The sequence below is a fragment of the Girardinichthys multiradiatus genome, chromosome 4 (genome assembly GCF_021462225.1).
Source record: "Girardinichthys multiradiatus isolate DD_20200921_A chromosome 4, DD_fGirMul_XY1, whole genome shotgun sequence".
NCBI lineage: Eukaryota > Metazoa > Chordata > Actinopteri > Cyprinodontiformes > Goodeidae > Girardinichthys > Girardinichthys multiradiatus.
This window is the reverse complement of record NC_061797.1, coordinates 12,924,571-12,950,764: the sequence shown is the minus strand read 5'-3', so window position 1 is coordinate 12,950,764 and position 26,194 is coordinate 12,924,571. Positions and strand designations below refer to the sequence as shown.

At 40.1% G+C, this 26,194-nt stretch overlaps 1 protein-coding gene across 4 annotated transcripts in view; it reads right to left on the bottom strand.

The window, feature by feature from the left end:
* Window positions 1–673: 673 nt before the first annotated feature.
* trpm7 (transient receptor potential cation channel, subfamily M, member 7) overlaps window positions 674–26,194 on the bottom strand; it is a 51,759-nt gene continuing 26,238 nt past the window's right edge. For 2 of the 4 annotated variants that reach the window (XM_047362656.1, XM_047362659.1), the window contains exons 20-43: window positions 21,352–21,480; window positions 20,932–21,183; window positions 20,057–20,231; window positions 19,659–19,791; window positions 19,306–19,484; window positions 19,075–19,207; window positions 17,328–18,118; window positions 16,395–16,483; window positions 14,690–14,780; window positions 14,516–14,577; window positions 14,396–14,433; window positions 13,127–13,155; window positions 12,053–12,106; window positions 11,599–11,643; window positions 11,392–11,457; window positions 8,742–9,025; window positions 8,429–8,511; window positions 7,035–7,240; window positions 6,791–6,842; window positions 6,591–6,697; window positions 2,858–5,046; window positions 2,631–2,725; window positions 2,351–2,427; window positions 674–2,175 (exon numbers count right to left, since the gene is read on the bottom strand). In XM_047362656.1, coding sequence (XP_047218612.1) covers window positions 4,934–5,046; window positions 6,591–6,697; window positions 6,791–6,842; window positions 7,035–7,240; window positions 8,429–8,511; window positions 8,742–9,025; window positions 11,392–11,457; window positions 11,599–11,643; window positions 12,053–12,106; window positions 13,127–13,155; window positions 14,396–14,433; window positions 14,516–14,577; window positions 14,690–14,780; window positions 16,395–16,483; window positions 17,328–18,118; window positions 19,075–19,207; window positions 19,306–19,484; window positions 19,659–19,791; window positions 20,057–20,231; window positions 20,932–21,183; window positions 21,352–21,480 — 3,111 coding nt within the window. In that variant the 3' untranslated portion in view covers window positions 674–2,175; window positions 2,351–2,427; window positions 2,631–2,725; window positions 2,858–4,933. Of the gene's footprint in view, window positions 2,176–2,350; window positions 2,428–2,630; window positions 2,726–2,857; window positions 5,047–6,590; window positions 6,698–6,790; window positions 6,843–7,034; window positions 7,241–8,428; window positions 8,512–8,741; window positions 9,026–11,391; window positions 11,458–11,598; window positions 11,644–12,052; window positions 12,107–13,126; window positions 13,156–14,395; window positions 14,434–14,515; window positions 14,578–14,689; window positions 14,781–16,394; window positions 16,484–16,853; window positions 18,119–19,074; window positions 19,208–19,305; window positions 19,485–19,658; window positions 19,792–20,056; window positions 20,232–20,931; window positions 21,184–21,351; window positions 21,481–26,194 lie in introns of all 4 variants that reach the window. The other 2 variants (XM_047362655.1, XM_047362657.1) reach the window with 2 other exon arrangements.

Below are 26,194 nucleotides of genomic sequence, written 5' to 3'. Positions count from 1 at the left end.
AAATACAATGTGCTATCATCAAGTCAAGTCAAGTTTATTTACATAGATTTATATATGTTTTGAAATACTTTGACACTGCAAACCGAATTTTACAGGCAAGCAGTGTTTTACATTCCTATGGAGGACTTATTGCCCACTCATGTGCTTGGTAGCATGAAGAGCAAATCAACCCAACCACCTGGCAGTAACTCAATGCATTTAGGCATCTAGATGACTAGCTGAAGTTCAAACTGAGCTTCAGAATAGAGAATAAAAGGGGGTTTAAATTACAAGCTTTTATGCCATCACATCCATATGGAGCCAAATCTTTGTGGCATAGATTAAACAATGTGTTTGACATATGTGTAGAAGAATCAATATAGTTTTTTAAGAAAACATGATGTACAACCTGGTATTAGCAATGTGTACCTATTAGAGTGGCTGGTGAGTGTACAAGGGTTACAGCAGCAATATGAGTTTGCTGATTTTATCTCTAATTTTCTGAGATGTCATCTAAGGGAAACAAAAGAGATTATAGGTATTGTTTTTTAATCTGTTTAAGATGGCTGATCTTATTCTGCAGACGGGTACCATCAGCTCCATTTATGAATCAGAAACACGCCTCACCTCAAACCTGCCAATTTAGACATCGTTGCCTAGTCCCTGTGTGAGCAAAAATGTAAACACGAGTAGATGGCATTCAGTTACATTTTATTGAATCGTTAGAAAATGTGTAACAAAAGCACAATCATTTCCAAATAGGGCCCATGTAGCATTTGCTTTACACTATTGTACACTTGTTCATGTTGTAAGGTTGTTCAAAAATATCCTAAAGATACATTTCTGGCAAATTATTTCCCCCAAAACTCAAGACGAAAGAGAAATACCTTAGCTAGCAGGAAGTTAGCACAACTTAGCATTAAATTGGCAAACGGGGACAATAGTAGCTTTGTCCAGATACACACAAACAACTCATCCTACGTCCTACATCATGTCCAAAACAGAAAACAACCCACAGAAAGGTTCAACATCATTAACTCCCGTATATTTGACAGTAACTCTGTGAAAAAAACAACTAGTAGCAAGTTAGCATAGCTTTGCATAGTTAGAGTCCAGGGAAAATGATAGCTTTGGAACCTGAATTTCCCCACTGAGGGGCAATAAAGGATACATCTATTCTAGACTTAAACTCAGTTTTACATCTTGCAAGAATGAATTTGATAGTTAATTTTAATGTTATATAGGTGGTCTATTGAATAAATATTGTAACATGTTCTCTATCCATGCTAACTGTTGCCTGAGTAAAGCTAAACTAAGAGCGTCTGCACCCAAGTGACTAAAATTAAAATGTATCAAAGCCTCGGAAAAATATATTATTTGCTGAATACGCATTCTTGTAAAATGTTATGTTTCTCAGAAAAACTACAAGAGTAGTTGGTCTTATGTTCCCATGCTTCCTAGTGGTATATGAACCATAATCTGAAAAACATGTTTTTCAGATCTGCAGCTTATTTTTGGTGAGCAGGATACTGTGGGAACAGAAGTGGGTCAGAGAGGAGGTCATTTTAAATCCCGACCTCAGGTTAAATATGAAATGAATAATGAGCACAGTTTTCTGTTTTTATTGCTGCTCTGTAATCATTTGACTCAGGAAAAGGGATATTAATTTGATATTTTAGATCATAAAACATTGCATGCGAAGATTAAGTGAATGTTTCCAAGTGGCTGTAGTATAGACTCCAAGGAACGATTAAAACTCCCACACAGACCCAAAGCTTCTGTTCAGTAACCTAAACAAAGAAAACCCCACATATATACAAATCTTCATCAAGAGCTTCTGTTTTCCACCATTTCTCCAAACTTTGATGGAATTCAAGCAGATAATCAGGTTCCAGGCAGCTGAAAAGCTTCTCAACTTGCATCGTGCACGCACCACATGAGTTTTAGGTGTGTGCATTCATAAAAAGAAGCACAGATCAGCGCCTGGACCCTGAGAGCTGCTCAAACAAACATGTCGTTTATATGCAGTTAAGAGAAAGCCATATCAGATCCTTTCATTTTGTGTCAGATCCTTCTTTTTTGCCACTGGGAATATATCAGTTTCTCCACCTTTTACTGGACAGAGCACTTCCTTCCCAGTGTGGATTTTTTCTTGGCGTCTCCTCCAGGAACCTTCTCCCTCACCTTCGCTGCCATCTGATCACATGAAACACAAACGGATGAAATTGTGATCACCTTTTTGCTAACATTAAATATATTTCCTGAATGACAAATTAGCTGTGTTTGTATCCAAAACAAAAATTTATGATCCTTAGCAAATATTAAACTGCTGAGGTATTTTTGACAAGAAAGTCAGAGTTAATCGACAAACCTGCTCAGCATCTGGAAACTCTTTCGTCTCTAGCTTTGAGTAGATAAGTTCATCCTCCACGGACACCTCGAAGCTGTCTGCGGAGAAGAAAAATAAGATCCAAAATTAAACACAGTGGTTATGAATGAGTACGAACAACAGCCAGAGACCTTTTCTGGGAAAAGAAAGCATCAACTACATCAGACAGACATATTTCCTTTCTGTTTGAAAAAAGCTCTGGGATACCTTACCATGTTGTTTTATTACATCTTTAGGAGAAAAACAAAGTCATGCAACATACCTGGCCTCCCGGTGACTCCCTTTACCTTCAGACCAGGAATCTGCCGGAGGACGCCGGCTAATTCCTGGTACCGGTATGCATAACTTCAGTCTTTACTGTGACAGAAAACAGACGAGTAAAGCAAATGAATATGTATATTGTAATGATGCAGTTAAAAAGAGACACAATTGCATATTTGCAAATGAAAATGTAAAATGTTTGAAAGAAAAGGAAGTGGAAAAACTTACCAGTACTCAATAGTGACTGTGATCATGATTTCGCAGTAGAGTTGTGAACAGTCAGTTACTGTGAACTCTGTACTCAGCTAAGAGGACTGAGATGTTTAGAGAACATGTCACTATCAGACACTTAGCCACGCCTTGTGGGAGGCTGGAAAGCAGCTGTACAACTTCACTCGCCTTTTACAAACCCCAACCCAAACCTCCTTACATGCTTTTAGCCAGCCTGGCTCTCAGTGGCTTTCTACAGTATTTGACTACAGAGATAAAGAAGAATCTGTTTTGAGTTCAGAAATGCAAATGTCCCACCAGATGTTCACGGCTGACCTCACAGATGAACACCTGTGAATCCCAACCCTTTCAGAGGCGTGTTATCACACAGGTGCACCGGTGATCAGAGGCTGTGCAGCAGGTTTTGTACGTGGATTTAAATGGCAGCAGGAGATTTCAAAGGTAGGCTGCAAAAGACAGAAGGTCCATTGTCTCCTCCTGCAAGCAATAGGTCCCAGAATTTCCAAAGCCTATTTATATCTCAGACTTTACAGGTCTGCTTCTCACAAACTTAAGTTACTGAAAAACACTGGATTGCAAAGCTGAAATTTGCATGGTTTTAAATAGGTTGTCAGACATCAAGAGGACAACATTCAATAGCAGCAGGCTCTCCATGAAGACGGCTGATAAAGAATATTTACAGTTGTTTTGTGTGCCAAATTAGACAGACCGAAAAAACCAAACCCACTTTCCCTTGTCCAGCTATCATCAGTGATTGGCATGTCAAATACTGAAAATTTCCCAATCATTATATGCATCAAACTAAGACCTCCCTCTATTTTAGATGTATAAAAACTTAACAGCATGTATTATTATACACTTTTTTGAGTTTAGTAAAAGTGAGACAGCACTGCAGGGCATTGTGGTCTGATATCTTAACAGGGATAATCTTGTAATTTCTTAATTTTCTATTGGATTAACAAAAAAAATAAAAATCTTCGTTCACTCAAAGAACCTGAACTCCTGTAACATGTCTTCAGTTTAACAGTCCATACAATTTTATTTTTTTAAATTTGGACTGGCAGGTCAGAGCTCAAAGAAAACCAGAAATTGACTGGTCAGTGCATCTATTCCACTTTTTTTTAGACTGCACTACAATATGGGAGGTCCGTTTCAGCAGTGTTTAACCAGGGATTTTTAACCAGGAGTAAACATCCATTTCAATACAGTATGAAAAAAGGCTAATAAATAATTTTTAGGCTTGAGAAACACGGACATCTGACATTTTATTTGTTTAAAACGATATTCAGTACAAAATGTATACAGTAATACCCCAGTTTTCATCAGTTCCCCTGAATAAAATATTTCAATCTGCTCAGCTCATGCCACATATCTGTATCTATAAGATACACTGGATTGTAGTTTGCTCATACAATAGCTGATGACAAAGATATAGCAATAGTACCTTTGTAACATTAAAAACTAAAAAGCAATATTCTGATGGACACACTTTCAATACAATAAAATTACATACATTTTTCTGTAAAAGTTGCATTGCAATCTGCCCATTTGTTTTTTTTGTTGTTTTTTTACAAGTTAAGAGTTTTTAATTCATGTATTTCTTATCATTAGCTAAAAGACAAAAGGATACAAGTTTTTACACATTTAAAAATGATCCGGTGGCAACTTGCAAAGTTCGAGCAACTCAGTCTTAGTAGGCTGTCCTCTCTAAGCTGCTGTAACAGATCTACAATGCACTTGGTTTTGGTAAAACAAGGCAACTTCTCAAACTTCAAAATAAATAAAGCCTCTGCAAGGATACTGTACCTGTATGTATGTATATTTGACTTGTACAAAATGTTTTAAAAACATCCCCCCGTGTCTAAAACAAAAGTATGACAGCTGATGTGTTCCACAGCATTTTGGTGGGAATGACACAAACAGTCTGCATGCACAAGAAACACAGCAGCAACTCTTTCAGTTCATTGGCTTCATCTCCCTGCTCCTTGGCTTTGATTGGAATAGGTAAAAAAAAACAAACCCTCAAATACTCCCACACACAGTCACCCACACAAAAACGCCCAGAGTCACTGATCACAGCATCAGTCTCATTGATTGGCGGGACTTATTGACTCCGCCCCCAGGGTTGGGAGGGTCGTCTTGTGGGAAGGTAGCCTTATCTGGTGTGTAGTCGTTCCTCTTTACATCTGACAAATAAATAAGTGAAACAGGATGTGTTAAAACGGAGTTTAGATCACATAAACTGACAATATTTGCCTCATTTCCACTAAAAGTTCAGGGATCAGAATACCTGGAATTTTTCTTAACCAGGTAAAAGAAATCCTAGGTAATTTGTGTGCTTTATGTTTCCATGGCTCTGAAAGGCCGTGGAAAATATATTTAAATTAGCATAATGATGTATGAGGAAGTTGTGAAGAAAGCTGCACTACACCTTCAGTCCAACGGGTGGCGGTAAAAGGAAACCAAAGGTCAAACAAGCAAAGCCTGAATTCCACCATTTATTCACAAAACAAGATGGAGGGCACGCAATGAAAGTTACGTATGTAACTACGGTTCTATAAATCCCTACTGACTGCCAGAGAGCAGTGCTGAGAGCACTGAATATTCCCTTCGCACCTGCTCAGTTTGAGTATATTATACCAACAGTCACACCTGTGACACACCGGATGATCACTCTGAAGCTATATATGCTGACGTCATCCAAGGCTTTGTTCCTTCAGAATTGTCTCGCGGAAGCAAGGATTTTGAATTACAGAGAACCTCTGGCGGTCATCAGGGATTCATAGAACTGTAGTTACATACGTAACTTTCGTTCTATTTCATCCGTACAAAGTACTTGGAATAGTAGCTCTTGGGTTGCCACAGAAGGTCTGCAGCCTCGATTGTACCCTTAGCCAGAAGGCCGGAAAGCTCCTGGTCCAGTGCTTGGGATTTCACCGGGTCGGTGATAACAGTCATTTCAACCCGGCATGAAAAGGGGGACTGCCGACGGAACTGTAGCCGTGGGTTAAAGTGGCAACCACCCATGGATCCACAGACAGTCTGCCTGGTAGCATCATCTTTGATCCCCACGGCCCAGACCATGACCCAGATCTGAGCCCCGGGTCGGGTTTTGGCTTGTGGTGTTGTACCACATTGTCCTGGACTTCATCATCCACATACCCATCATATGACGCTTTGCTTTGGTCCACACTCGACCCTCAAAAGTACGCTTAAAAATTAAGCACAACTTGCAGGTCTTGAATGTGGTGGGTGAGCGAAGTCAGAACACCGCAAGAAAAGGTCCACCAATCATAGTTGCTCAGCACATAACCACACCTCACAACAATCCCGGGGAAATCTGAAAGTCCTAAACTCCCGGACCAGGACCTTTAATCCGGCAATGTGTGGACCCGGGACATTTAAATTACTCTGGTAAAATTGTATCGACACGTGCAAGACTTTCAAAATCCCGGGTAATGGCTGAAAGTCCCTACAGTGGAAAAGGGGCTATTAGATCAACTATGTTTGGTTCAGTGCTGCAGGTTTTCTATCAAGCCCAACCATCAGCCCTGATTTAAGTTTGTGCAGATGATAAAAGTGCTTCGCAGCAGCAACACATTTTTAAACTGTTATTTGTGTCTGAAGCTTTGGTTTAACAACGTTTACAGCAGTAAAAACAAAAAGGTCATTTCAACCAATCAATGCAACCAATGCAATCAAGAAATGTTCTTAAATGAATAACTCTTACCTGGAAGTTTGAGTTTCCGACAGCAGGAATTGCAATGGTGTTTAGTGCGGAAGTTTCTGATAGCATCGTCTCCGAGGTTGGCAGGTCCAAATATCATGTCATATGATCTGCAGCAGCATTTATCAGCAGTAATACAGTGAGAAAAACCAGTTGCTCAGTATTAAATGAGAAATTTACGACTTGATGTAGAAAACACTCACCCTTTCTCCCCACTCTTAATCACTGATGGATCTGTCAGGATCTCGCCAACGCCTGCAGAGGAACACGCCAAACACAAGTGGCATGATTAAAGACAATAAACAACTACATTTAGAACTATATGTGGCATTGAGGTTTGTTTTTTAGACTTAGAATCTTGCAGCTAGTTCTTCACAATAATAGAAAACTGGTAATAAATCCAGCATCGATGTGCTGAAAGTCTTCTTGAAGACATGAACACTTTACCCTGCAGGTCAAGCACCAGCAGCTCCCCACGAGTGTACTCGTACGTCCAGTGGCTGAAGGCCAGCATGGTTTCCTCTAGGAGGTTGGTGGGAACGATCTCGTCACCGTTGTTGTTGTTGAACTTCCTGAACTCGCCGGTGATGCACTCTTCTATAGCAAACCACTGTCCAGCTGAGTGGCAGTACAGCAAAAACACCTCCAAAAACCTGAACACAGAATCAGTCACAATTTAGGACAGACGATTATTTTAAGGATCAGGCAAAAGGTGATGTCAGTGTCACCAGAACACCACATTAGGAAAACATGCGACTACAATTTGATTGTTGAATGTAATCATAATGCTCCAGGCCTCTGTATGAACTTCAGCATCTCATCCACAATCTTTGAAACCAGATGTAGGCATTAAGTCCAACTGCCGAGCTGAATATGTGGTATGAATGCAGAGCATCAGAGCAAAATAACAGCTTTCCATGTATTACAGTCCTGTGTGGTATTAGTATTGATATTGCAATGTGGTATTGCGAGGATAATGCAATATGTCGTGCAAAGCCACCATATTATGCCATGGTGTCAGCTTAATTTGAAATCATTTCTTTCCACCAGATAAAGTTAAAGTAAGGATGCAGCGATCAGAGATTTTCTAAGGATCTGATTGGCTGATTCTGATTTCTCTCTTAACGTTAACAGCAAAACATTTTCTTTCTTTCTGCATAAATTATATGTTGAAGAAGTGTTTTAACAATAAAATGTTAGTCATAAAATCAAATGATGATTTAGATTCTTACACTGTCTGTGACTGATGGTCAAAATGGTTAAGTTGAGCGTTGGTATCAGTGTGGTCTGTCAGCACATGGGCAAGGTGTGCTCAATGAGCATAAAATAAATTGATTTTTTTGTTTCTGATCAGGGCAGGTTAACCATTAAAAACAGGTGATTTGGATGACCAGACAATTACTCTGTACACGTCTAAAACTAAAATGGTATTAGTGTTAGCTAGCCTTACTACAACTAAACTGGAAAGCATTTTGTTAAATGATTTTTGTTGTGTAGCCATTAGTACAAACAGCGATCAGTAAAAAGTACGCTTCAGAAAAAACATCACATAAACACAACTCACTTTCTATTTAAGAGGACAGTGGGGACTGTGGGGATCAACAGAGGACTTCTTCATAGTATCACCTCAAAGGCAGAGCTCAGACAAACTACAAGAGGTGTGTTTTACACATCAAAGTCAATAGATATACCCAGGAAAACATTAGGATGAATGAATGACCAGGTTTCCCATGTTCTACGTGAACATAATATTCAGGTGAGGATCAGAACCTTGGGAAGGTCAAAATCTAGGATACTGTATCTCAATCCAGCCAGATGGATGGATAGATCCGCCTGCTTACCTCGGTGAGTAAGGGATAGTCTTTGGCCTGATTTGGTTAAAGGCGAATGTCAGCTTCTGAGCAGCTCGTTGCTGTTGAATCTCCTGGAGTGATAAAGGAAAACAAATGACCAAAAAAATAATAATCCATAGCACAAGATTAAAGTTGAAATTGTAGTTGGAAAAGAAAGATGAACATGGAAAAGCTGCCACAAAGGTTTGAAGTTTCCTTAAAAGAACAAGGATTCACTTTTTCTCGGATCTCTTCTCTTTGTGGAAGCACCCAGATCTTTACTGCAGTGTAGCACAAAGTAGGATGTATTTAGGGTTCTTACCCTGAGACAAAGATGCAACACAGTGTCCTCCTTGTAGATGCTCTGCCATGTCTGGACCACCTCAGGCAGGAAGGACTTGACTATATAGAGATGCCCAGGCTTCAGGATGTCATACTCTGACCAAGTACAGAGGACCTTAAGAGCCCGTCTGAGTCCTCCACCCATCTCCTCCTTGCTCAGAAATTCAATTTTGGCACAGAGGCCCCGCTGGCCCCAGGAGGACATGCTGTTGTTGATGGTGTTTGGGGAGCTCTCCTCAAGACGGTACACCGTCACCGGCTCCCCTGCAGCAGCACAAAGCAGGAGGTCAGAACAGAGTTACCCGTCTGTGTGCAAATTACTTAAACCAGATTTTTTTAGATTATTCTCCAACCACTCATTCCAAAAACTGTTAAAGTCACTGACTTTAGCAGGAGTTACAATTTCACCCAACATTTGAAGCTTCTTCCACTGAACACAAATATTGGTCCTCCAGTAAAAACCTTTTCTCCACAACCGAGAAATTGGTTGGTGAGTGGAGTGAGACCATTTACAGCTTAATAGGCCCTGACCAGTGTCTGTCTGGACAGAAACTCAAAAATCATTTCTTTTTGCGATTAACAAACGCACCATAACCAAGCATTGCGCTGACAATAGAACTATTTGGTGTGGATAGGGTGAGGAGCTCGGCCATCTGGGAGGGGCTTGGAGTAGAGCCGCTGCTCCTCCTCAATGAGAGGAGCCAGTTGAGGTGGCTCAGGCATCTTTACCGGATGCCTCCTGGAAGCACATCCCACCAGGAGGAGGCCCAGGGGATGGACCAGGACACGCTGGAGGGACTATGTCTCTCGGCTGGTCTGGGAACGCCTTGGGCTCCCGGAGGAGCTGGAGGAAGTATCTGGGGAGAGAGACGACTGGGTGTTTCTACTGAGTCTGCTGCCCCCGCGACCCGGTCCTGCATAAAGCGGAAGACGACGAGTACGAGTGTGGACACTGTCACAGAGTAGAAATGTTTCAAAGTTAGCCGTTTTCATTATCAGGGGGTTTTAAAATGAAGTCAAGTCATGTCTGTGGTTTATTTCAGGCTGTGAGAGAGCAAGAGATTGCGCAGAATACATAAAGGTTGGTCTGTTTTATCCTTTTTGAGCTCTGGGGGTTAGAGCATTTTTTTTTTGTTCAATTATTTTTTTTTGCTAACATAACAGATAATAGGTTTTTTATGTTGTCAGGTCTTTAAACCGTTCATGAAAATTGTTTTACCAACAAAACCGGCAAGAACCAGGAAACTGACAGAAAAACCGAAGTGCTGAAACTGCATTCCAGCCATGGAGTGCTGGTCAAAAAAAATAAATAAAAACCATAGCAAACAGACTGCATCTCCTGCCATTTATGGCAAAAAAGACTTGGTAAGTTACAGCAAAATAGAATAGGAAGCTGAAAAAGGAAACAAATGACATGTTGCAAAAGGATACAAAAAGGTACTGTTTTAAGTACAGAATAAAAAAAGAAATAAGGGACGTTGCTTCTAAAGGTTAATATGTGCGTTCTCTGTATTAGCACTGTGGTTAGGAGAACTTCTGCTCGAGTTCTTGTCACTTTTGCATGACTGCTGGGTTTGACTTATCAGCTACATTTGACTCATCAGCTACATTTAAATACTAGAGGTGAGAAAGCTTAACAAGAATCATGTTGCAGAGATCAGGTGAGTTATGCTGCTCTGAACCACAGACAGAAAATAGCTGCAGGTTTGCCTTCAGCACAAGTGATTATGTACAATCATTTACTCATTTTCCTCCGTTATGGAACAACAAGTTAGGTTATGTACTGTTCAAATACCAAAAAGAGAAACAGCTGTTGGCACAACTCGAAACTGTCATGGTAATGCTCTACATTTATGTTTGTTACATTTTAAAACCGCCTCCACATTAGATTTTGTCTTTACCTAACCTTAGAACCTAATCTAGGCCAAAATCTAAAAATTAGTAAGCAGAACAATTTTAGCTTTTCTAACCCTAAGTTTCTTTTGAAAAGGTCAAGCTTTTCCAGACTCAAAATTTAGTTTTATTATATTTATTTATTATAAATTATAGAAATCTGAGCTCAAAGCATTTACCTCATTAGGTTTTCTTATCTGTATGTTCAACAAATCATAAAACATGTCGCTATATTTGGCTTCTGATTAGGTAGGATGGTCCTGAAGCAGACAGATACGTTTGGTTTAATAAAGCAGGAAAAAAAATATTTTGACCTGTTCACATCGCCTGCAAATTAAATTGTTTTAAAGTCAGCACCATGACAGCGTCTTTTGTCCAATACTTTACTAGTTGACAGTGATTTTACTGGTTTTATTACCAGACAAAGAGAACCAGAACAACTTCAAACATCACAGCTGCCATTCAGATCCTCACATCCTCAGAGTGAAAACTGGCATTCCATTTTAAAAAGAAGGCCGACCTAATTGTAAACTCCTAAAATTTACATTAACACAACACAGAGGCAGCACCACTTGGATCATTCACTGTGAAGCAAACCCTTGAAGGTGTAGAAGACATATTTCAGAGTTCTCTCATCTCACTTCATGCTTCCTCCTTCTCAAGCTCTCCACTTCTTTTTTAAAAGTGCTCAATCTTGTTTGAACCCAACCAGAAATCGTGCTTTTTGGTGCTTTTACCTCTAGGGGGCACAGGGGTGAAGGGGATACTCTGAGACAACCTCATCAAATTGTTGCGTTCCACAGCTAGAAGAAGAGTGAAGAGCAAAGACAAACATGAGAACAGAAGCAAAATGACCAAGGAGCATTGTTCTTTATTTACATAGATTTCATAAGTGATCATTAATTCTAGGTGCAAATGTTTGAACACTCAAATAATCACCTCACCTGAGTACTGATAGCTTTCCAAAGGTTTGAATGGTGAGCCAATAGCTGAAAATAAACATAGAAATGAATGCATCTTCTAGTAGATGTTGCAGACTTTATGTTGCAATCATGCAAGAAGTGATTTACAAAAAATTTATTATACATGATATTCTAATAAAATACATTAACATTCTGTGGTAAAGTGACAAAATGTGAACGCAACATTTACATAGTACTGTATGGCTTTATTATCATCCCATTTCTGAAGTTCCTTTTAAATAACGAATGCTTGACCACAGTCTCTCTCAGCATGAAAGTTACTTTAATAACAGTTTACATAATGTCATCTTTAAAATCTGTACTCTATAATAACAGTTCCAGATAACAAATATTGGTGATGAAAACAGTTAATAAATAGTTTTGGACTAAATGAGGTCAACTAGTGTATCATGTAGTGTTGGTCAGTGAGACTCACAGTCCTTCCTGGCTCCCAGGTGGCTGTGGCGTGCGGCGTATAGAGAAACGGCAGCTGTAACCACAGAAGAAGAACAGCAAAGTAAAGATCCCATTCAAAGGAAAACTCATAGTCATGGTAAAATAAGTGAACCTTCTGTCTGGTCAAGATCTTTGATTACAATACATCTTGGCCTGTATTCACAAAGAACCCCAAGACTAAAAGTAGCCCCTGGTGACGTCACTCTAAAAAATATCTTCGAATTTCTTGAATTCTAAGATTTTTCCTACAATTTTCCCCCTCAAAAAAAATATGTATGCATAAATACAAACTCTAGACTAGATACAGTTCAATAAACTAAGCACTATATACATAGAAGGGAGATGTAAATGAGGTTAATAAGTATTTGTTGTATTGTACATGATGATGTCAGCAGCCTAAATGGTCATCTACAACTCTCCTCGTCTGTGGAGAGGTTCTCTGGTGTGCTGCTATCTCCTCTCTAGCTTCTGATCACAGCAGGTACCACCAGGAGGGAACGACGCATTGATCTGCTCGGGAATGCCTGTTTGTTCCTCTCTTCTCCTCCACCAGCTGGTTCTGCTCGGCTGTTCAGTTCGGTTCTCTCCACCTTTTTTCTCGGTCATTTTACCAAACTAACCTTCATTATACAAGAAGGATACAATTTCTGTCCTGTCCTCGCTTAGAGTTGCTTTCAGCAGCGAAGTAAATCACTCTTAAGCTAGGAGTCCTCGACAGGAATGTTCAGGCTAAGACAGGAGCTTGCTGAGAGGACTCAGAATTTTGTGAATACCGGCCCTGGTCTTCACTTGCATTCTAACATTATCTGAATCCAACCTGACTGGTACAAACACCACAGATTCCACCAGGTCATTTGTTATTCAACAAAAACGAAGCCAAAATGGAAAAGTTTGTGAAAAACGAAGCGTATTGAAGTTTTGATCACTTTGCACTCAGAAGATTCGGACAAAGGTAAGAGATCAACGGTCGCTATATACTGCTCAACTAGCTAATCATGGCAGAAAGAATCCTAATAAAGCCAAACTGTGGAAACACTGAAACTCCAGATCTTACCATTTAGTGTTTCTTCCTCAGGAGGTCTTCTGACAGAGAGGGAGAAGACAGAACAGTGACACGACTTGTTAAGGTAAAGTTAAGGTAAGGTTGTTACAAGACTAATATTTCAAACTTGATACTGGTACTAAGAAAAATACTCGATATCATTTTTGATACCGCGGCAACATTTTTTGGAGGAACAGGGCTCTTTCTTGCTAATAGGAAAATATAATTAATTACAATATGACAAAATTGTAACTTAATTAGGGCAAAACCAATAAGTACGGGATAATTCAGCCAATATTAAAAAAAATTTTTATTTGTGTAATTAAGGGAGTGTAATTTCCCTGTCTGGCAAAGCAATAGACAAGATAACAGTATAAGTGGTAATGTGCTTTATGGAAGTATGTACCTTTGAATCAGTCATGTAATTATTTTATTTTATTATAATTGCTTTTCTTTAGTATGTCAACGTGTTTTCATTTGCCTTTCAATTTGATCTTGGTACAATTTGCTGTTGATACACATAAATTTTACTACTGAGGGACAAATAAAAGGATCATTCTATACAAAGAAAATTGTTTTTCAAAACAAACAAAATTATTTTTTACAGTGTAAACAAGGATCTGACCAATGTAAATGTATTCAGCAGCCTTGCATTACCGCTAATTGTCAGCTTCAGTCTGGTTCCACCATAGCCTGTGTTATTATTGGTCAATGGCCGCATTAGACTTTTACTAAGTTGATTCATACCGCGGTAGAACGGAGTGTTGCGTACTTTGAAACTTCAAACCTGGGAAGCACATCTTGACGGGGGAGCTGAGACTGTCAGAGCACCTCCATTGGGCTGTTTGTGAAGCTAATTAGCTTATGTCATATGGGAGGTTTACTACTAACCAGTTGCAGATACAGGAGCTATTTTGAGGTTTTTAAGTTGCTCTCAAACATCGATCGTAGCGTTAGCTTGTGCCGTCGTTCGACGTTTTGTGTTTTCCTGTCACTGCCTCATAGGGAAAGCATCTCTGAACAACGCTTTTGTTTTTGTCTTGTCGGGTAAACAGTGTCACTTATGTTTTCATGTTTGAGTTTAAAACCTCTAGCAGCTTGTTGCTTTGGTCATGTGAGGCTGCAGGGACGGGAGTGAGACTGATCTCTGTTATTGCAGCGCTGCAGCCGGAAGAAGCGTGACAATCTTGTCAAATGTGACAGATCGAATTGATTTTGACACAAAGAAGTGTCTTTGAATAATATTGATTATTTTGACAGCTCTAGTGGAAGGACACTTACAGGGTGCTGGCTTGGGCTGACTTCACCTGAACTCTTTCCTGGTGGAGAAACAACTCGTTAATCAAAGAGACAAGCATACATGTGAAGCTTTACACACAAATACACATAATAAACTCTTACAAGTACTGCAGCTCTGGGGATATCTTCAGCTGAAACTCTGCTCCTGTCCTTCTTCGTCAGAGCTACACAAACATGATAAATGTATTACTGTCACAGAAAGACACTATTAAAAAAAACTAAGGCAGGATGCTGGCAGAGATGACATTAGAAGACAGCTTTCTTTTATGGACTTACTTGACTCTGGATGAAGAAAAGCTGGGCTTCTGTCAAACTCTGTAAAGCCAGTGTATGAGTTGACTGCTCTGATAAGACCATGGCCTTCAACCTGTGGCCATAGAAGAACAGACAGAGACGACTACTAATGAAAAGGGTTGTTTAATCCAATGGGAACATTTATTTTTATGGAAATTGCCTATTTGTTCACAAATGTATTCCAAGATATTGATGAAGTTAGTGAATGTTTATGTCATACAATAAATAATGGTGCCCAAACGAAATTTGTTTTATCCTAATTTAGGCCTACATGCCTTGCGTTTACATAGCCGCGTTGTGAAAACATGTGTCATATGTCGGAGGCCCTGCAACACAGATCTTCACAACTCTAAATTATTCAACTTTATTCTTCTTTTACAATCACATCTTGCCTATTTTATGACTAACCATAATGAAAATGATTAAAAAAACTAAACCTAATCAATGTTTCTGGAGCGCAATATAAGTTAAATATACAGGTCCTTCTCAAAATATTAGCATATTGTGATAAAGTTCATTATTTTCCATAATGTCATGATGAAAATTTAACATTCATATATTTTAGATTCATTGCACACTAACTGAAATATTTCAGGTCTTTTATTGTCTTAATACGGATGATTTTGGCATACAGCTCATGAAAACCCAAAATTCCTATCTCACAAAATTAGCATATCATTAAAAGGGTCTCTAAACGAGCTATGAACCTAATCATCTGAATCAACGAGTTAACTCTAAATGGGCTACAGGTGCCGCATTCCCCAGACCTGGGCTACAGAGAAGCAGCACTGGACTGTTGCTCAGTGGTCCAAAGTACTTTTTTCGGATGAAAGCAAATTCTGCATGTCATTCGGAAATCAAGGTGCCAGAGTCTGGAGGAAGACTGGGGAGAAGGAAATGCCAAAATGCCAGAAGTCCAGTGTCAAGTACCCACAGTCAGTGATGATCTGGGGTGCCGTGTCAGCTGCTGGTGTTGGTCCACTGTGTTTTATCAAGGGCAGGGTCAATGCAGCTAGCTATCAGGAGATTTTAGAGCACTTCATGCTTCCATCTGCTGAAAAGCTTTATGGAGATGAAGATTTCATTTTTCAGCACGACCTGGCACCTGCTCACAGTGCCAAAACCACTGGTAAATGGTTTACTGACCATGGTATCACTGTGCTCAATTGGCCTGCCAACTCTCCTGACCTGAACCCCATAGAGAATCTGTGGGATATTGTGAAGAGAACGTTGAGAGACTCAAGACCCAACACTCTGGATGAGCTAAAGGCCGCTATCGAAGCATCCTGGGCCTCCATAAGACCTCAGCAGTGCCACAGGCTGATTGCCTCCATGCCACGCCGCATTGAAGCAGTCAGTTCTGCAAAAGGATTCCCGACCAAGTATTGAGTGCATAACTGTACATGATTATTTGAAGGTTGACGTTTTTTGTATTAAAAACACTTTTCTTTTATTGGTCGGATGAAATATGCTAATTTTGTGAGATAGGAATTTTGGGTTTTCATGAGCTGTATGCCAAAATCATCCGTATTAAGACAATAAAAGACCTGAAATATTTCAGTTAGTGTGCAATGAATCTAAAATATATGAATGTTAAATTTTCATCATTACATTATAGAAAATAATGAACTTTATCACAATATGCTAATATTTTGAGAAGGACCTGTAAATTAGAATACATACACACCTGTGATTTGGTCAGTGTGTTTGGGCTCTGCTGTCTGTTGGAGGTCTCTTTGGGCGTAGAGTGCCGCATATCAACACTGTCTTTATGACCTGAGTACAAATATACAATAAGTCATACTTGAGAGCAACACAAACCATCAAGTGATGATACACCAACACCACAAAGCTAAAGTAATCTCAGCTTAAATATCAGATATCAGACATCTTCCTCTTAACCTCCACCTGACAGATACCAAAAAATATAAACACAAATGAATTAATTATTCTTCAAACAACCACAATAAAACAACCACATGTCAGTCAAATAGTAAATGAAATTTGGCCACAACCAGGAACAACACACACGACACTCAAAGCAGACAAAAGAAAAGAGAAGATCCCCAGAAATGTTGAGATGGAGACAAAGAGACCCCAGCACCCTGGGCAGATGCATCCTTTAAGCTCAGACTGAAACTCAAACCTCTGATGTTTAGCTTTCTTGCAGTTTTCCTCTTATTACATTGACCGTCTGACCCATTTCGACCATCGCAGTCAGAAGCTGATGGTCCTGGAAGATCAGAGTCCCTCGTCTTTCGTCTGTGGGGTCGTTTGGACACCACAGCAGGGGCTGGAGTGTTAGCTGGTGGGCTGTAATTGAATGACGGCGATGCCTCTGGAGCTGGTGTGACTTCAGTTTGTGTGGACCTTCTAGTAGGAGAGATAGATCGCCCCTCTTCATCGCTGAATGCTTCATTTACATAGCCCCAGTACACATCCCTGTTTCCCTCCTCCCGTTTAGACCCTTTTGGATTCTCAGGCTTTACAGCGCTAGCAGGCAGGCAGGCAGGCTGAGCACAGTTTGAATTATCAGAGACAACAACTGTAGGATACAAACATGCACACTTCCCCTCCGCTACGTTTTCTTCAGCAGACTTGGCTTCATTTCTGTACTCACCTACAAATGCCCCAAACTCTACAGAGGTGCTGTCTGGCTGGGGGCGGTGCTGGTATAGTCCATCCTGGGCTGGTTTGGGGGGACTGGAGCCACTGGGCTGTGAAGGAGTGCTGCTGATGTGGAACTGGGCTCCAAGGGAGGGCACGTTGGGCAGGCTGGAGGGCGAGTCAGAAAGTCGCAGGTCTTGTGGACGGGTTACCTTACTCTGGGTGAGAGACTGGCCTCGGTGACGCCGCTCTGGAGGGGAAGTAGGCACAGCACTTTGGACAACGGCACTGGAGCCCGTACTGCCTGAGGAACCAGCCTCTGCAGCAAAGTGTCCTTGCTCGAATAGGCCCCTTTTCTCTGGACTTACTGCTGGGTTCATTATGGGGTCTGGCCCCAGCTCAGTTCCAGGGCTGGGTCCAACTCTCCGACGGCTTTCCATCCCAGAACCTCCTACAGCACCAGACCCAAAAAGGGAATCTGCAATGTTGGCTCCCACTTGGGGAGAAGAAGACCCAAAGAAGGCCCCCACACTGCGTTTGCCTATGGCAGATGATTTGGAGTCTGTTGGCACATGCGCAATACTTGGGACCACGTTCTTGGACAGACTGAGCTCCCTGGTGATCTGAGTGTGGACCTTGCTGGCCTCTGATGCCCTCTGAGCAGTCAGTGTCTTTAGAGTGTCCACGGTTAGGGCAGAAAGGTCTTGCAGGTGTCCAATCTGTGAGTCCAATGTGTGCAAGGATCGCTTTATGAAGTTCACCTTATTGCCAACTTCCCTTAGCTGCAAACACATGGTCTCAACCCTGGAAACAGACAGAAGCCTCAGTTATTAACTTGGCTCCCAACATGTTTTTTTTTTTTTTTCTAATATAGTTTGTCTGTATTTGTAGCACAACATAAATGGTAGCAGTGCAATAACATAACATGGATTTGTTTGGATTTAATCCCACAGTACTGTAACATATCATTATTGTTAGAAATTAATATTTTCCAAGTCATCAGACTTTGGCAGTATTCTGGCAAACCAAGCCAAAAGTAAAATCCCACAGCAGATAGAAACCAAGAGTCAGTGGAACTGATAGTTGGTCCAAAAGGTCACTCAGAGATTTTTTTAATCTTATACTGAGAAAGAGCAAATCTGAAACTGAACACATTATTCACAAGGTGAGGAGTGTAGTTCTGGTTCACCCAAATAGCTGCATAATTAGTTTTAGCTCTGATATTTACACTGAACGGTCCCAAGTGGTGGGTCTGAACCCAAATATCAGATTATTCGGCTCAGTCAAGCCATCATCAGTGCTACCGGGTCGCGCTGACAACTGTACGCTTTTGTGCGTATGCCGTTACTAACTTAGGAAGACTGATAGTCAACGATTTTTAGAACCAGTAAAGTGTTTAATGTAAAATAAATGTTTTTTTTTAATCCTAGCTATGTCAACAGTGCTCATTGCTAACATAAGAAGCTAAATACAGCTTAATATGTCAATTTCTTTTTGTCTTTGTTAGTAAAACAGGTTTACAGTGACTACTCTCACACAGAGGTGTGGTGTTGCCTTTCCTCCTGATGTAAACAAACGCTCAAGGAAAGAAGGCTAGAAAGAATACTTCTAATGCCAATCTTATACATTCTTATAATACTTTAAAAGACATTGTCTAAAAGAAGTATTTACAAAAATTGGAGCTCAGAAATCAGCCACATATTTCTGATTTTACATTGAACACATTTAATATTCAGCCTGAGTGTCTAAGACAGCCCCACCTTTCAGAGGTTAGGCGAATCCGCTCCTCACTGCCCGAGTGAAACTGATCATTCTTTTCATGAAAATACGTCTCCACACACTGCTCTTCAAAATCATGAAGCTTCTTTTGGTCTTCCTCGGTGAGAAACAGCTCTGTAAGAAACAGGAGGCAAAGGTTTTACTAGTGGAATATTTGTCAATATGGATATTAGTTAATTACGGAAACACTACGGAGAGAATAAAGCCATTACTTGGTCCGTAGGTGCTCTCCTTCTTCCTCTTTCTACACATACAGAAGAGGGAGTAAATATGGCACAGGAGGATGAAGGGGGGCGGGAGGACAGGCTTCTCGTGGTAGGCCATAATAAAATGATAGCGCTGGTACTTCCACACAAGATTGGAAATGGACTTTACTTGTATATATACATTGCTGCAGAACAAAGCACATGACAATAAATTGGAAGATAATAGTAAGAGTATTGGAACAACTAAAACTGGCCCCATTATCAAGAATAAACCAACAATCCACTAAAATGCAATTTCTATGGCAAAGCCCAATACCAGTCACCTACAATATTCATTCATTAAAACAGTCTGCACTCACTTAAAGAAGGCAATAAGGAGGTTGACCATCAGTATATACTGCACAAAGAGGTAGACTGCTTGTAGGAAAGGCGTGAGCCACGTTATATCCGAACACAGAGGCTTTACTGTGTCTTCGGTGTTATTGGCACACACTGTGAAGAGGAGAAGTCAGTTAGAAGGGCAAACAAATCTCTAACAGATGACATCTAGCTGTAGCAGAGCCAAATGACTGCAAAAAGAGAAATTATTAGTTTTTTATGTAATCACTTAATAATTAGGATGATAATAAGCTGCTAAAAGTTTGACTGCTAACATTTTGTATAGGGGAGAATGGAAGGGGGCAAGTTGTGGCGAGAGACCTTACATTAATCTGACCATACCTTCCTAATCCCCCCTGCCACCATCCTCCATCCTTACCATCTATTTCATAGGCGTACACTTCTCCATACATCATCCAGTATGGCTGGAAAACCACATCTCTGGCCAGTGTCCAGCTGGGCTCCTCATTAGGGTACAGAATGGCTTTTCTTGGGACACCATAGCTCAGCAGGACAATAACCATTATTACCACAATATAAAACATGTTGGCCACCTGAAAAACATGTCAAAGAAATAAATACAACATGAGACCGACATCGTCTGGAATGTTATTCATCCTTTCAATCATTGACTTCAGATGTAAATACATTAGCCTTGGGAATCCCCAACCAGCAAGGAATAACAGTTTCTGTTTCCTGTAAATCAACGCTTACTGGTATCAAGGTATAATAAGGTTTAAACAGCTCCAGAATCAAAACCGCTGAGGTCATCAATCACGCTGTTTCTTTGGGTTTAAGTGATGACTGTCTTCTGGACATCTGTCCAATCAGAAGTCTTCCTAATGATTGTGTAGGCCATATTATGGCCAATTTTTATATAATGTCTAACTTTCTGAGAGACTATATTTTGGGTTTTTGATATCTGAAAGCCATAACCATCACAATTATAGGAAATAAAGTATTTTAATATTTCACTCTACTTGTAATAAATTTATAGAAGTTCCATTTCCTGAAATTAATGACAAAATATTGAAGTTTTTTCATTATTGTAATTTCTTTATTTGTAGCTGTATATCTGCGTTGGTTATGCAGGAGAAATTTGAACAATTAAAGTAAAAACATAAATGCACAAAATAAATCCTGTCACTGAAGAGCTCCATTTCTATATAAATAAGGGTTTTAATAAGATCATGCTTTTTATGCTTAATGCTTTAGAAAAGTAGCCAAAGAAACTAAAAGTTCAGCTGTACTCACCATCTTAGCGATCATCATGACATAGGGTCCAGCTTGCTGGTTCACAGCCAGGATGTCCAGGAGTCGAACATACCAGAAGATGATGTTGAGGCAATAAACTGTTCGCCCTGGGATGAAGGCAACGCCTCCACCGAATCTCAATCCAAAACCAATAAAGAACGTAACGATGGCCAGAAAGTCGGACACATTGAAATAATCATTGAACCACACCTTTATTTTTTGGCTTATTTTTCCTGCTTCGGACATAAACATCTGAATAAAAGAGAGAAACATGAAAAGCAATTTAATTAAGTTGACCTAAAGTCAGGAAACAACATTAGAGCCGTAAGCTTAGTGGAAAACTCTATAATAAACATTTCTTCCTGAAAAATCAACTCTTTGCGGCTTTTCACTTCAACAGGGTATGCTGGTTTCACAAACCTCTCGAATCTTCTCGATAGCAGAGGTGAAGATGTAAAGGATGACCACCCATTCTTGAGCAGAGGGAAACTCAAGCATTTTCACCAGGACCACATATGTGTACAACATCAAGTAGCTCAGGTAGAAGAGCTAAACAAAGGAAACACAATTAATAACCAAAAGCCTTAAAAAAAAAAACAACCAAAGTCTAAACAGTAAACACGTAATGAAACAAAAGGATAACTTGACAGGAAATTCAATGGCTCTTCCAAATATTTTCTTTATTTGATTGACAACAAACTAAAGTATGTAATATGTGATATTTTTAAACTATATCAGAGGGTTATGATTTACGGCTCTTTATTGTCAAAGAACAACAAAATGTTAATGGCTGCAGAGTGAGATGACTTCTCATTGAAATCTCTATCAGATTCTCAAACAGGAAATAAACGTGATCAAAAAGACATCTGAAGGCAACAAATCCAGTTTTTACCAAGGCATGTGGTCTCAAGACTCAGCACTTTATTATTGATCTTATTACAACAGAAAAAATGTCTCATTTCCCCTTTTCAAATCTGCCTCTAACACCACCAATCAACCACATTCATCATAACGTTTGCCAAAACTGCCAGGACAGCACACTTAATTTATTCATTTGGTCCACTTTTATCCAGAAAAAATCAACTTAAAAACAAGAGAGATGAGATGCTTCAAAGATTATAAATAAAGAGGAAGCTAATCAATCAAAGATTTATTTCATATACAGTACAGACCTAAAGTTTGGACACACCTTCTCATTCAAAGAGTTGTCTTTATTTTCATGACTATGAATATTGTAGCTTCACACTGAAGGCATCAAAACTATGAATTAACACATGTGGAATTATATACTGAACAAAATAGTGTGAAACAACTGAAAATATGTCTTATATTCTAGGTTCTTCAAAGTAGCCACCTTTTGCTTTGATTACTGCTCCGCACACTCTTGGCATTCTGTTGATGAGCTTCAAGAGGTAGTCACCTGAAATGGTTTTCCAACAGTCTTGAAGGAGTTCCCAGAGATGTTTAGCACTTGTTGGCCCTTTTGCCTTCACTCTGCGGTCCAGCTCACCCCAAACCATCTCGATTGGGTTCAGGTCCGGTGACTGTGGAGGCCAGGTCATCTGGCGCAGCACCCCATCACTCTCCTTCTTGGTCAAATAGCCCTTATACAGCCTGGAGGTGTGTTTGGGGTCATTGTCCTGTTGAAAAATAAATGATGGTCCAACTAAACGCAAACTGGATGGAATAGCATGCCGCTGCAAGATGCTGTGGTAGCCATGCTGGTTCAGTATGCCTTCAATTTTGAATAAATTCCCAACAGTGTCACCAGCAAAGCACCCCCACACCATCACACCTCCTCCTCCATGCTTCACGGTGGAAACCAGGCATGTAGCGTCCATCCGTTCACCTCTTCTGCGCCGCACAAAGACACGGTGGTTGGAACCAAAGATCTCAAACTTGGACTCATCAGACCAAAGCACAGATTTCCACTGGTCTAATGTCCATTCCTTGTGTTCTTTAGCCCAAACAAGTCTCTTCTGCTTGTTGCCTGTCCTCAGCAGTGGTTTCCTAGCAGCTATTTTACCATGAAGGTCTGATTCACACAGTCTCCTCTTAACAGTTGTTCTAGAGATGTGTCTGCTGCTAGAACTCTGTGTGGCATTGACCTGTTCTCTAATCTGAGCTGCTGTTAACCTGCTATTTCTGAGGCTGGTGACTCGGATGAACTTATCGTCCGCAACAGAGGTGACTCTTGGTCTTCCTTTCCTGGGGCGGTTCTCATGTGAGCCAGTTTCTTTGTAGCGCTTGATGGTTTTTGCGACTGCACTTGGGGACACGTTCAAAGTTTTCCCAATTGTTCAGACTGACTGACCTTCATTTCTTAAAGTAATGATGGCCACTCGTTTTTCTTTACTTAGCTGCTTTTTTCTTGCCATAATACAAATTCTAACAGTCTATTCAGTAAGACTATCAGCTGTGTACTGTATTCACCTCCTGCACAACACAACTGATGGTCCCAACCCCATTTATAAGGCTTGAAATCCCACTTATTAAACCTGACAGGGCACACCTGTGAAGTGAAAACCATTTCAGGGTACTACCTCTTGAAGCTCATCAACAGAATGCCAAGAGTGTGTGGAGCAGTAATCAAAGCAAAAGGTGGCTACTTTGAAGAACCTAGAATATAAGACATATTTTCAGTTGTTTCACACTATTTTGTTCAGTATATAATTCCACATGTGTTAATTCATAGTTTTGATGCCTTCAGTGTGAAGCTACAATATTCATAGTCGTGAAAATAAAGACAACTCTTTGAATGAGAAGGTGTGTCCAAACGTTTGGTCTGTACTGTATATACAGGTCCTTCTCAAAATATTAGCATATTGTGATAAAGTTCATTATTTTCCATAATGTCATGATGAAAATTTAACATTCATATATTTTAGATTCATTGCACACTAACTGAAATATTTCAGGTCTTTTATTGTCTTAATACGGATGATTTTGGCATACAGCTCATTAAAACCCAAAATTCCTATCTCACAAAATTAGCATATCATTAAAAGGGTCTCTAAACGAGCTATGAACCTAATCATCTGAATCAACGAGTTAACTCTAAACACCTGCAAAAGATTCCTGAGGCCTTTAAAACTCCCAGCCTGGTTCATCACTCAAAACCCCAATCATGGGTAAGACTGCCGACCTGACTGCTGTCCAGAAGGCCACTATTGACACCCTCAAGCAAGAGGGTAAGACACAGAAAGACATTTCTGAACGAATAGGCTGTTCCCAGAGTGCTGTATCAAGGCACCTCAGTGGGAAGTCTGTGGGAAGGAAAAAGTGTGGCAGAAAACGCTGCACAACGAGAAGAGGTGACCGGACCCTGAGGAAGATTGTGGAGAAGGGCTGATTCCAGACCTTGGGGGACCTGCGGAAGCAGTGGACTGAGTCTGGAGTAGAAACATCCAGAGCCACCATGCACAGGCGTGTGCAGGAAATGGGCTACAGGTGCCGCATTCCCCAGACCTGGGCTACAGAGAAGCAGCACTGGACTGTTGCTCAGTGGTCCAAAGTACTTTTTTCAGATGAAAGCAAATTCTGCATGTCATTCGGAAATCAAGGTGTCAGAGTCTGGAGGAAGACTGGGGAGAAGGAAATGCCAAAATGCCAGAAGTCCAGTGTCAAGTACCCACAGTCAGTGATGGTCTGGGGTGCCGTGTCAGCTGCTGGTGTTGGTCCACTGTGTTTTATCAAGGGCAGGGTCAATGCAGCTAGCTATCAGGAGATTTTGGAGCACTTCATGCTTCCATCTGCTGAAAAGCTTTATGGAGATGAAGATTTCATTTTTCAGCACGACCTGGCACCTGCTCACAGTGTCAAAACCACTGGTAAATGGTTTACTGACCATGGTATCACTGTGCTCAATTGGCCTGCCAACTCTCCTGACCTGAACCCCATAGAGAATCTGTGGGATATTGTGAAGAGAACGTTGAGAGACTCAAGACCCAACACTCTGGATGAGCTAAAGGCCGCTATCGAAGCATCCTGGGCCTCCATAAGACCTCAGCAGTGCCACAGGCTGATTGCCTCCATGCCACGCCGCATTGAAGCAGTCATTTCTGCAAAAGGATTCCCGACCAAGTATTGAGTGCATAACTGTACATGATTATTTGAAGGTTGACGTTTTTTGTATTAAAAACACTTTTCTTTTATTGGTCGGATGAAATATGCTAATTTTGTGAGATAGGAATTTTGGGTTTTCATGAGTTGTATGCCAAAATCATCCATATTAAGACAATAAAAGACATGAAATATTTCAGTTAGTGTGCAATGAATCTAAAATATATGAATGTTAAATTTTCATCATGACATTATGGAAAATAATGAACTTTATCACAATATGCTAATATTTTGAGAAGGACCTGTATATAATAACCCACTTTATTACAACACAAATGCTATCATTCAAGTCTCCTTCCTAATGGTGTTCAGCTTCGTCAACTGCCCTCTACTGGCCACAAATATAATTGCATAAATAAAATCAGCTGTCATGCCCTCATTTCTTTTTACTCAGAGTACAAACCAGTGATCATTTACAAAAACACAAAACAAATATGTTCACCAAAAAATGGTCAAATGAAAATAGTTAATTTTCAGCCAAAATGTCACTAATCTATTGTATATATAGTGGATTTTAGGTTGAATGAACCAGAATGAGACTACATGTCACTAAATTTAAATAGATTTGACTTGATATTAATGGATTGGTCATACAGTTCTATAAAACTGGATATGAATTGGTCCCGTCTGTCTTGTAAAATGTCTTTAGATGACATCTGTGGTGAATTGGTGCAAGATTATTAAATTGACTTGAATCTGACGAGGTGAATTTTGTTCAAATTGTCATGATAGCAAATCTCATTGAAATGTAATTCAGTGTGAGGTAAAAACAACCCATGCATTTAAAAAGTCGTTGTTCATTTTCCTTTGCTATAAGTTTCTATACCAACATTCATGTAACAGAAGCAGGAATGTTTTACTGAATCAGTAACCTGGAACACCAGGTCAGGTTTTTAGGCATTTAAATCTGAACAACTATTAAATTAGCTCCTTTATGCACATGAAGTAGTTCGAATCTTCATTCCTCACTGTTAAAGCTGGTAAAAATAAATAAAACAAAAACACAGGTTAATCAAAATGTAGACTGTGGGAAAAAATACATTTGTTAGCCTCTTGATGCAACTTTGATTAGGTCCACAGTTTTTAAAAGTAGCTCAACCTTGACGTGAGGCATGAAGTGATGGAAAATCAGTCACTCTCC